This window comes from Culex quinquefasciatus, chromosome 1, assembly GCF_015732765.1.
Source record: "Culex quinquefasciatus strain JHB chromosome 1, VPISU_Cqui_1.0_pri_paternal, whole genome shotgun sequence".
Taxonomy (NCBI): domain Eukaryota; kingdom Metazoa; phylum Arthropoda; class Insecta; order Diptera; family Culicidae; genus Culex; species Culex quinquefasciatus.
This window is the reverse complement of record NC_051861.1, coordinates 88,944,440-88,957,390: the sequence shown is the minus strand read 5'-3', so window position 1 is coordinate 88,957,390 and position 12,951 is coordinate 88,944,440. Positions and strand designations below refer to the sequence as shown.

Below are 12,951 nucleotides of genomic sequence, written 5' to 3'. Positions count from 1 at the left end.
TTTTACAAATTCAGCTCGTTTTGGGCAGCTTCGATTCTTGGCCGAATGGTCGCCACCGCAATTGAAGCATTTGGCTTCGATGTTCTCGTTGATTGTGTTGTAAGCTTGAGTTTTGCGCTCACCTCCGCAGGTTGCACAACGACTCTTGATGAAACAGTTTCTTCCACCATGTCCAAACTGCAAACAGTTCAAACATTGAGTCCCGTCACGGTGCACTGGACGATAACGTTCCCAAGTCAGGATGATGTTGAAAATTGCCCGAACTGCCTTCAGCTCAGGCGGCAGTGTCGATCCTTTCTCGAGATGAATCAGGTACAGTTGATCACGATACTTGATGTCCTTGTTGTGTCTCGTCATCTTGAAGACTTCGATCACGTTCCACTTAAGAGTTTTGAGTAGTTTTCAGTACCCGAGCAGGGGTAAATAACACGGGAATACCAAATTTTGGTATTACTTGGGCAAATAACAGCGACCAAAATGTGCCCTTGGTTGCCCAGTAATAGATGGTAAAATACCATGAAATCATACCAAAGTCTTGTATGTGAAAGGGCACAACAATACCAAACCATGTTATTCCAAAGGTAAAATAATACCACAAAATAAAATCATTTCAATACCAAGTTGAGGTCTTCTGGATTTTGAACATTGCTTGAATACCAAAACTTGGTATTGTCATGGTTTTAATTTTAAGGTATTCCCGCGCCCTTGGAAAATCATATTTTGGTATTTCTGTGGTCTTTCACATACATGATTTTGGTATGATTTCATGGTATTTTACCATCTATTACTGGGCAACCAAGAGCACATTATGGTCGCTGGTATTTGAACAAGTAATACAAAAATTTGGTATTTTCATACCATTTTTGGTGCAGCAGTTGCAGTTAGTGAAAAAACGGAAATTATTCATATGCAACAGCCAAATCTACTCACCTGATGATTCCATGTTGTTATTAGTGATATTCTTCACCACACCGAATGCATTTGTCATTGATGAACGGCCTGTGCTTGAAGTTCTTGAAGCTTCTGAAAAATAACAAGATTGAAAAATAAGTATTATTAAAATGAAACTGAATTGAAATTCACCAAAATTCATTAATCTGTCGATTGACTCGTTTTTCAAAGTATTTGGTTATCCTGACTTAGAGATATTTCAACGTGTTTGAAAAAATATATTCACAATAATTTTTAAATTCATCTTTAACATTTTTGGGTTTCAAGTCATTTTAGCGCAAAATTAATTAACTCGTAAATTTTTTTAAACAAATTTCCCATAGTTTCAGAGAAAATTTATGAAACCTTTCAATATTCAAATAATACCAAAATGTGCCATCCAGACTTTTCCACAATTTCAAGTCATTTCTGTAGGGGGTATATCAAAAATGTTTAAAATCAAGTTTGAAATTTCCGGTATTGAATGAAAGCATTCGCTTTGAGACATGATTTTAGCGCAAAATTAATTATTTTGTCAAAATTGGTCGAAATTTTCCCATAGTTTCAGAGGAATTTGATAAAACACTTAAATACCAAAATAATACCAAAATGTGCCATCCTGACTTAGAAAATTTTCCACAATTTCAAGTCATTTCTGTAGGGGGCATATCAAAAATGTTTAAAATCAAGTTTGAAATTTCCGGTTTTGAATGAAAGCATTCGCTTTGAGACATCATTTTAGCGCAAAATTAATTATTTTGTCAAAATTGGTCAAAATTTTCCCATAGTTGCAGAGGAATTTGATAAAATACTGTAATACCAAAAGAATACCAAAATGTGGTGTTCGATCATTGACAAATTCTGAAATTTTGCAATATCAAAACAATACCTTAAATTGGTATGATACCACGTTTTGCTCTTGCATAATCCTTAAGACGAATTTTAAAGGGTCCAGGAATACCAAAATTTGGTATTGATACCAGAGAAAGGTATTATTACGCATTTCCTTGTTATTTACCCATGCTCGGGTAGTGTATTCAATCTTTGTGTTGTTTAAGAAATCCTGAACGTAGGTAGTTGTAATCCTTTATGGTAGAGGATATTCAGGATAAATATTTATTTCAAAAATAAGGTAAATCATGTATTACCGCGTTCACAAAAAAGGATAAAATGCGTTGTATGGAATTCATCCCAGAGCACCAATTTAGTGTGGTTTTTGGTGCAAAATACTACACACATACACACACACAAGAATATTGTCAGCAATCGTCCCGTTCTATGTGTGAGCTCTGAGCAGCACAACAGTACACCACACTATCATACCGCAGCCCAGAAACAAGAAGAAAGAAGTGTCGCATAAAATTGTGCAAAATATTGCATGGCAGAAATTGCAGAACTAACAATACCAGCAGCAACAACAACAACAGTACAATGTAGAAGTGTTGTTAAGCAGCGATTTTATTTAGGTATCTCTTTCTCATGAGAAGATGAGACAAAAGTGCGGCAAAACAACAAGTTAACCTAGTTCGAGAGCAAGTTACGGCAATTGCTGATTACGGAACTAAACTATGATAATGTTTGTAGTTATTGAAGTGGAATAGTTTCAACTCACCCAAAAGCCGCCAACTGGTTCCCCCGGCACTGCTGCTGACCCCACCACTCCGGCTGATGATCCACAGCCAGTGCGGGCTCTGGACGGTCACGATGGCGGTACTTTCGCGACCCGCCGACCGCAGCCCGTCGATCGTGGCGATGCACTTGATGTGCAGCGTCGCGTGGTCCACCTCCTTCGGGAAGAGTCGCTGCAGGGGCAGATGCATCTCGAGCGTGCGCGACTTGAGCGTGTACCCGTCCTGCTCCAGCGAGGTTTCCTGCAGCTGCTGCAGGTACTCCACGGGACCTGGCAGAAGTTGAAGATGAGCTTTACACATTCAAGTAGACTCTGCCTAACCCCACTCACCGCCTTCTCGTTGATGAAGAAGTACAGCCGCGGCGACAGGCTGGCCACGTCCGAGGTGCAGTTCGCCTCCAGCACGTCCCCGGGCTGTAGGTGACCATGTGGCCACTGATGATGGGGTCGTGCTGCGGGAGCGCCTCCACGGTCATGTTTTTGCTCCCGTTGGCCAGCGCAAACTGGGGCGCGTCGCCCGAAACCTCACACCGGTACTGGCCACTCGAGTGCCGGCTCAGGTTCGTCAGCCAGATCTGGCACAGAAACTGATTGCAGAGACTTTCGGGCGTCACCACCTGGACGCCCTCCACCGGGAAGTCCTTGAAGCGGGGGTTCAGCATCGGGGCGAACCTTGGGAGGGAGTAAAATTTGGCAATTTCTAAACTAAACAACACGAACGTCAAATTCTAACCGGTAAAACTCCTCGTTTCCCTTGTACCACTTGACCGAGTTGAGCTGGTTCTCGCCCAGGTCGTACGAGCAGGACATCGTCACCGGATGGCGGTAGTCGACGATATCCGGCACGTTGATTTCCGTCAGCTGCAGTGCTACCACCTGGTGGCATTCTGAAATGGAAAGCGGAGACAAAAAACACGAAATTATTAGGCAAATTTGATAAGTAAAATATAGATTTAACTTCACTTCTTTAAGAGAAGTTTTTATTTTATATATGGTGGTATGGCGATTGTCCACGATCCATACAATTTTTTTTTGTATGGACAATTGTCCACGAGGGAGGAGGGGGGTTGAAATTTCCAAAAAAGTGTCCACGTGGTTTGTGGATGGTCCCTTACCTAAATAAGTTATATGCAGCGTTCGTTATTAAAAATTTTAGGTTACGCAGCTTTAATATTCTCTAAAATTAAATTTAAGTAACACAAAAGTCAGCAAAAAATTAAAACCAAAATAACCCATCTACAAACGATATGAGCACTTTATTTTCCTCTCCTGAAAATATGAAACAGCTCACCTCCCTTCTTAAACGTCCACGTGTTTTGTAAATTGCCCCTAAAACCTTTGAAATATTAAAGGAGCGTTCTTTCATTACGTAACAAAACATTTATATTTCAGACTCCCTCTATCTCTTTGTGATACACAACCGATATTTTTTTTTGTGTAAATCCTCACACAGTATTTCACCCTCCGCCCCTCCTCCTATTTTACGTACGTAATACATGAACGCCCCATTACATGGATGGAAGGAGGATTGAGGGGGGGGGGGGGGTTTCTAAATTAATGAAATTTTCAAAATTTGCCTGATTTGTATCAAACAAGCGAAATTTGTTTTACATCAATAGAGTTTTTTTTTTTAAATAATTAAATTTTCTCAAAATACCTTTTTTTTAGAAGCACTAAAATTTTCATAAATTGCAATATGGGCATCAAACAAAGCGATTTTCATTTCATTAGATTTTTTTAATGCTAAAATTTTCACAAAATTCTGTATTTTTTCGAAAATACTCAAATTTTCAAAGTTCGCAATATGTGAGCAATTCTCTACCAAAACCGGAAATGGATTTTATTTGTATTTTTTGATTTGGCTCAAACTTTGTGGGGGCCTTCCCTATGACCAAATATGCTATTTTGTGTCATTGGTTCACCCATACAAGTCTCCATACAATTTTGGCTGCTGTCCATACAAAAATGGTATGTAAATATTCAAACAGCTGTAACTTGGAGTGAATTTTCATCAATTTGTGTCTTCGGCAAAGTTGTATTGTTGACTTTTGAGAAAAATAGTACACGGAAAATTGCAGATTTTTTATCAACTTTTCACTAAAAATCAATTCAAAATACGTATTTTTGATTTTCGAGATTTTTGATATGTTTTAGGACAAAATCCGCAACTTTTGAGAGAAATGGTGCCGCCGAGTTATGAATTTTTGAAAAAAAGTGATTTTTGAAAAATCGATGATTCATGCAAAAACAAATTTGACATTATTTATGCAAAATTGAATTTGCAATCGAAAAGTATTTACAGATTTTGATTATGGCCTGCTTCAAGATATAGCCACGAAAGTTTGATTTTAGCGAATATTTGCAGTTTTCAATTTTTAAAATAGTGACCATGAGTGACCATTTCTAAAAATATTTTTTGAAAAGTTCAGAAAATTTGCTATAAAATTGTTTAAGAGACATTGAAGATTGACCTCTGGTTGCTGAGATACAGTGGCAAAGAAAAAGAAACACGAAAATTGAAGTTTTCTAAGTCTCCAAATAGCCCACCATTTTTAATGACGATATCTCAGCAATTAATGGTCCGATTTTCAATGTTATGAAACATTCGTGAAATTTTCTCTCGAAAATATTTTGAAATTTTTTAAATCAAGACTAACATTTGAAAAGGGCCAAATATTGAATATTACGCCCATTTAAAATGCTAGTCTAGATTTAAAAAATTTCAAAATATTTTTTTCGAAGAGATCGGAAAATTTCACGAATGTTTCATGTATTAACATTGAAAATCGGACCATTAATTGCTGAGATATCGTCATTAGAAAATGGTGGGCTGTTTGGGTGAGACTTAGAAAACTTCAATTTTCGTGATTCTTTTTCTTTAAACCGCTGTATCTCAGCAACCAGAGGTCCAATCTTCAATGTCTCTTAGACAATTTTATAGCAAATTTTCTGAACTTTTCAAAAAAAATATTTTCAGAAATGGTCACTCATGGTCACTATTTTTAAAAATTGAAAAACTGCAAATATTTCGCTAAAATCAAACTTTCGGTGGCTATATCTTGAAAACGGAGCCCTTAATCAAAAAATCTGTAAAGTACTTTTCGATTGCAAATTCAATTTTGCATTAAAAAATAATGTCAAATTTGTTTTTGCATGAATCATCGATTTTTTCCAAAAATCACTATTTTTTCAAAAATTCATAACTCGGCGGCAGATTTTTTGACCATGTTTCTCTATGGCTCAAAAGTTGCGGATTTTTGTCCCCTAAAACATATCAAAAAATCTCGAAAATCAAAAAATACGTATTTTGGGAAATTGAGTTTTAGTGAAAAAAAAGTTGATAAAAAAATCTGCAAATTTTTTTCCGTGTACCTATTTTTTTCTCAAAAGTCCTCAACAATACCTACAACTTTGCCGAAGACACCAAATTGATCAGAAAATTCACTCAAAAGTTACAGCTGTTTGAATATTTACATACCATTTTTGTATGGACAGCTGCCAAAATTGTATGGAGACTTGTATGGGTGAACCAATGACGCAAAATAGCTTATTTGGTCATAGGGAAGGCCCCCACAAAGTTTGAGTCAAATAAAAAAATACAAAAAATAAAAATGGTCGAAATCGGCCGATTTCGTAGAGAGTTGCTCATGTGTATCAAACAAGAGAAATTTGTTACATATTTTTGAATTATTAGACTTTTTTGTAAATATTTTTTTTCAAAACACCGTTTTTTCGAAAGTATTAAAATTTTTCATGATATTGCATGACCCATATTGTAAGGGTATCAAACGAAGCAAAATTTGATGAGCATTTTAAGTATTTTTTATCCAACACTACACCCAGAACTGGGCACCGGCATACGAGAGGATAAAGAGCACGATTCGGTAGTAAAATTGTACTGTGTGCGGACGGAGAGGATAAATCCCGAAATTACCGAGAGTACTTTACTCAGGGCTCATTTTACAAAAAAGTTCATCTATCAAAAAAAAGTACCGGTACCGAGACTCGAACCCAAGACCTTCGGCATATTGAACCGTGCCTTTGCCGTATGAGCCACCATGGTTCGGTGACTAAATGGCGGTCGTTTGTCCATATAAGCCACTCCTAGGATGAACTGTTACAATGAACGAATGAACACGCGAGAGGATTATACTCTCGCAATATAGCGTGTGTATGTGTGTGTGTGTATGTATGTATGTGACCAACAAACTAGCTCATGTTTCTCGGCACTGGCTGAACCGATTTGACCCGAACCTGTTGCATTCGACTTGGTTTAGGGTCCCATAGATCGAGTTTTATACAGATTGAAGTTTCGATAAGTAGTTCAAAAGTTATGCATAAAAATGTGTTTTCACATAAATCCGGATCTCACTTAAATGTATGTAAACTATGTCCAGATCCACCATCCGACCCATCGTTGGTTAGGTTATCAAAAGACCTGTCCAACGAGTCCAAAACATTGATGATCTGGCAACCTTGCCTCGAGATATGGCCACTTAAGTGATATTGATGTACTTTTTGGAAGCCGGATCTCATTTAAATGTATGTAAAGCATGTCCGGATCCTTTCCAATGAGTCCAAAACATTGACGATCTGGCAACCCTACCTCAAGATATGGCCACTTAAGTGATATTGATGTACTTTTTGGAAGCCGGATCTCATTTAAATGTATGTAAACTATGTCCAGATCCACCATCCGACCCATCGTTGGTTAGGTTATCAAAAGACCTTTCCAACGAGTCCAAAACATTGACGATCTGGCAACCCTGCCGCGTGATATGGCCACTTAAGTGATATTGATGTAATTTTTGGAAGCCGGATCTCACTTAAATGTATGTAAACTAAGTCCGGGTCCATCATCCGACCCATCGTTGGTTAGATTATCAAAAGACCTTTCTAACGAATCCAAAACATTGAAGATCTGGCTACCCTGTCTCGAGATATGACCACTTAAGTGATATTTATGTACTTTTTTAAAGCCGGATCTCACTTAAATGTATGTAAACTATGTCCGGATCCATCATCCGACCCATCGTTAGTTAGGAAATTAAAAAACCTTTCCAATTAGTCCAAAACATTGACGATCTGGCAACCCTGCCGCGTGATATGGCCACTTAAGTGATATTGATGTACTTTTTGGAAGCCGGATTTCACTTATATGTATGTAAACGATGTCCGGATCCACCATCCAACCCATCGTTGGTAAGGTTATCAAAAGATCTTTCCAACGAGTCCAAAACATTGATGATCTGGCAATCCTGTCTCGAGGTCTGGCCACTTAAGTGATATTTATGTACTTTTTCATTCCGGGTCTAAAAAATAGATGAAATTTTTGTACAATTCCATCATATCAGTCATTGTTGGTAATACGTGAGGAAGGCTCCAACCACATAGGTGGATTAAGTTAGTTTTTTTATGAATGTTTGAAGCATGAACATTTTTAATATCTTCGAAAAAATACGATATTTTGTTAAAATTGTAGTATTATTTTATTTTTTTTGATAAGTTGATAAAACGTTTAAAATTTTTATTCGTTTAATACCTATATTGCAAATTTTTAAAATTTTGGTATTTTCGAAAAAATACGATTTTTGTGGGGCGAATAGGAACTACTGTCTGAATAGGGACAGCTGTTTTTAGAGTTATTAAAAGCCTTAAATTTGAAAACGAAGAACCACGTTTGTTGTTCTGTGTCTGTTCTATTCTAAGCCAATAAAAAAATCAAATACAAACAAGGCTAAAACAGCTTCCCTAACTCGCCCAATGTGTCCCGATTCGCTCCAGATGACGGTACTTTTGTATTCATATAAGTAGGAATAAGTGATTGAATGCAACAGGGTAACATCATGGATGATGTAACATTCGAAATTTATTTTTTTCTGTGTACTTGAGAATAGTTTAATCAGTTTTAGTTATTTTCGATGCAAATTGTTTAGAAAACAAATATTTACAGATTTGGGTTTAATTCTATCACAGAATGATAATTCATCAAGTCGAATCTAAGAAACACTTTGCATTTGACATTTATAACCGTAGCACTTACTGATTTTAATCCCTCTTGCTCTCCTGTCATAACAATTAATTGCATTCATTTCCGCTCTAAAAGCTCACTTATTCTCCATCCAACTCGCACACACATACATGTCACATATCCCACACAGAAGATGCTTTTAATGTAACCAGATAAGTGCATCAAATAATTAAACCTGTCCCGGTTGCACCTGCCACTCCAGATTCGCAACAAGGTACAAAAAAAAATAAAAAAATAAATCCACGCATCTTTTCAATGAGAAAAACCATCATATCGCTTCCTCACACAAACACACCCACACACACACTCACACATTTTTAATGAAACTGATTGCTTACCCATAATGGACCTTATCCTGCCACATCCAACGATATCCCTTTTGTGTAACGCATGCGTGTGTCTGTGTGTGAGTGTATTTTTTTTCGCGAGAAACCTTTCAACTCGATCAGATCAGATGCACACACGCACACAGACAAGTGGAAAAAAAGTTCACTTAAATTTACTGACAAGTGCACGCGAGATAAAGTGAAAAGGGAAGAAAAAACGAACGAAATGAAAAGGGTACGTGCGACGCCATTTTTGTTTTATTTTTTGCATCGTCCAATTTCTCGTTCCACACAAATACGACAGATACGAAACGGCCCACATTGTAGGGTGGATGAAAAAAAATAGTTCAAAACTGTTAAAACGCTTGCTCGATTGATGCGCCAAGAGGAGAAAATGATTTTTTTCCCTCGATGATTTATCTTTCCACTTTGGTAATCGCGATATTAGGCTGATTCAAAATTCTAAACATATTAAAAAAATATATGAAAATTTAACACTATTCACGATAGTTTAAGTGTGTGAGCAGCAAACGCAACACAAAAGAGAGAAGCAAAATCGCGTTTATCGCAAGAAATTCTCTCTTTGAGCTTTCGAAGATGCATGCTCACGATAATGTTCACTCTACTCGCGAGCGATTGCTCGCCGTGAACATTGTTGCGATGATCGCGTTGAGTCACACTAAAGGGCGCAACCGTTTCCCCACGACTCGTTCGGTTCGATTGAACTCTTTGCTGGCTTCGCTTCATTGGACGCCACTGTTATTGATGAAGATGAATCCTTTATGATACGCAATCAGCATCATGTGAGTAGGCAATCGGGTGCGCCACTCCATCCGCCACGACTACAACGACCATCATCAGACAAGCACAGACGAGCAAACAAACAAAAGGCTAATGTCGGGGTCCATTCAATTCGAGAGGGAGATAGCTGACAAAAAAATCCATCCGAATGGAGCATTTCCATTCGAGCAGTTTTTGCTTTTTTCTACAGTGTACACTCAAACCCCGTTGGTTTGACACCAACTGTTGTCAAACGAACGGGGTCACTTTTTAGTTTGACACCCCTTTTACACGGAGTTCACACATACTACCAAACGTTTGTTTTGATAGTGTGCGTGAGCGCCGTGTAAAAAGTGACAGTTCGTCACTTTTTAATTTGACTTTGACCAACCAATGGGGTACAAACTAAAAAAGTGTCAAACGAAAAAGTGACCAACCACCGGGGTGAGTGAGGTGAGTGTATTTCTTATGGAGCGAACTGTCAAAAACTGCTCGACTGCGTGTCCTCCATTGGGTTCGCGCGCATCTGTGATGTCTGCTGCGTCTGATTGTGTGAGTGTGTGTTTTTTTTTCAACAGAATTAAATTTCGTGAATAAGGTAACAGCTGCTTGCCGAATGTTGGTTGGGTTTCAAAATCCAAAAAGGAGATAAACATGGAATAAAAAATACTTTTCAATGTTATAAATATGATATCAGTGTGCGGGCGGAGAAGAACATCAAATTTTAAATTTTTGGTAGAAGAAGTTGACTGAAAACGTGACGCAAATGTATTATTTGGCATTGCAGTAAAATTTACCAAAACAAAAACAACTATTTCAGTTGCAACAATGTTCAAAGCAAACAAATGGGATCATTTTAAAACATTCCGTCAACAGTGGCGATATTGGGTCTGGGGAGTGATATTGGACCATTCAAATTAAAAAAAAGTATGACTCAATCTCACATCCATATCGATAAATTCAGTGGATACTTGATCTTTAGAAAATTTAAAATTTTTTGGAGTTTTGGCATCGAGCAAAATCCAGTTCAAATCATGATTTGTTGGTACTTTTGTACTCTCCGATTTCAATGAAACTTTTTAGACATCTTATCCTAGGCCTATATAAGCCATTTTTGTGTATATGGGGCCAGTTGCACTCGATAATGACATTTGAGAAGGGCGTAATTGTTTTAAATATTTTTGTATTTCGTAATTTAAATATTGCTGTATCTCGAAGCCGTTGCATCGTATCAAAAAGTGATCAAAGACAAACTTGTAGGAAATTGGACGAGCTTTCTGATAAAAATACACTGAAAGAAAAATACACGCCACTTCTAGAAGTTTTTCAAATTTTAAGTTTAAATGTTAAGTTTTAAGATGAGTCACAATGTTAAAAAAAAAGTCTCACAAACAATGCAGGATGGTATGTCTCTCCCAAAAAATACAAAAATCATTTACTGAAACTGTTTTTTTGAAAAGTGGTCTAAACGTCAAAATTTTCAAAAACCGATAGAGGGGATCGATTCTCCAGACAAATTTACAAGAAAATCTTCATATTGACCACTGTCCTGTGTCTTGTAAAGATACAGCGGTTTTAAAAAAATGTTGAAAAAATTGTTTTTTTGTGGTTTTTGGCAATAAGACAGACTTCATTTTTCAGTCTCTATTAGCATTTCTATTAGATGCATGGGCAAACAGATATAAGCTTAATTACATTGCGCATAATTGAATAAACTTACGTAAAAGGCAAACTTAGAGGAATTGGACGAGCTTTCCAGTAAACATATTTTCGAGACTGAAAATTCAAAGATGACAATATAGAAATTGGCAAAACCACCAAAAAACCTATTTTTTAACATTTTTATTTTTAAAACCTCTGGATCTTCAAAAGGATTCGGCATAGGACAGTGGTCAATATGAAGACTTTTATGTAAAATTGTCCGGGGAATCGATGCCCACTATCAGTTTATGAAAATGTTGACGTTGAGACCACTTTTTAAAAAAAGTCTTACCCAAGTAACCAGCATCCAGCATCCAGCACTAATAGAAATCATAATTCAGCTGTAGATTAGCTTTTCAATGCAAATCAGTCACAAAACAGCAAATTTTAGTGCAAATCAGCTCTAATAAAGTTGCTATGCAAGATGCTGAAATCATGCTGTTTACCAGCAATCATTGGCATCACTGTCATGTTTTTTTTTTAAATTGGCAATCCGGCTATGATTGTGACAGAAAAGTGAAAGAGAGAGAATGATTAAAAACAAATTCTCGCTCACTCACCTTTCTTCAAAGTAAGGAAGTAAATTCAAACCACAGTTCAATCCAGTTATTTGTAGTTGGTGAATCGTGTTGAGATCGTTCAGATTGAAATTTGAATGTAAGTAGAAAACAATATTTGTACATTTTCAGAATTGCCACATTAAAAAAGCGACTGACGAAACTTGAGCGGCCGCTTCGAATACATTCAGCAGCAGCTGAGGGAAAATTGTTTGTGTTCGGCGCCGTTCAAGGTGGCGAAAATGAGTGATGGTAACAGTGTTTATTATGAAATGGATTTGTGGATTTTTAAATAATCATTGAAAATCATGATTTAAATATGTGATTAAATCATGATGTTCAATGATTTCAACAATAAAGAATTGACGGTACTCCTTCAAATAATTATCATGTGGGAAACAGAAAAAATAAGAGTCTTTCAGCTGGCACAACATAGTAGTATTTGTAGCTCTAAAAACCACAATGGAAAACGAATTTCCCATTTAGCCATGATGGAACGGGCGCCGGAACTGCCAGGAATCAGCGACATTGTCATAAGGTGAAGCCGTTAATCATTTTCGAAGAAAATTGATCATCACTATAAAATATTCTGTATTAAATTCAATTTAACGAAGCACCAAAAGGAATCAGCGTGTGCCGGTTGTTGCCTTCTTGAAGCCACTGAAAGAATTTTTGATCTAAATCAATTGTGCTTCAAAATTTATATAATTTTGTGGCACAGTCATAGACGTCCTAGTTGGAAGGAATTTTGTCAAAATATTGAAAGCGACGCAAAATTTATAACTTTGAGCGAAAAATCATGACAATGATGGAAGTCTTCACGATAAAGGATCAAATAAATCGGCTTCTCATTCAACCTTCATTCTACTTAACCGACTAAGTAGAATAGTAAACAAACCAAAAATAGAGTTGAGGATGACGAGAAAGAGAGAGGGAAACGGTATTTTTTGCCTCTCCCATTTTTTTGACATTTTGCAGGGGTGGAACAACAACAGT

General features: G+C 37.0%; 1 protein-coding gene across 1 annotated transcript in view; it reads right to left on the bottom strand.

Annotated features, from left to right (window-relative positions):
- The window catches only part of LOC6051353, a 141,390-nt gene that overhangs the window by 19,091 nt on the left and 109,348 nt on the right, over positions 1–12,951 (bottom strand). The window contains 4 exon segments of the mRNA XM_038266854.1: positions 2,543–2,830; positions 2,887–2,976; positions 2,979–3,232; positions 3,294–3,447. Coding sequence (XP_038122782.1) covers positions 2,543–2,830; positions 2,887–2,976; positions 2,979–3,232; positions 3,294–3,447 — 786 coding nt within the window.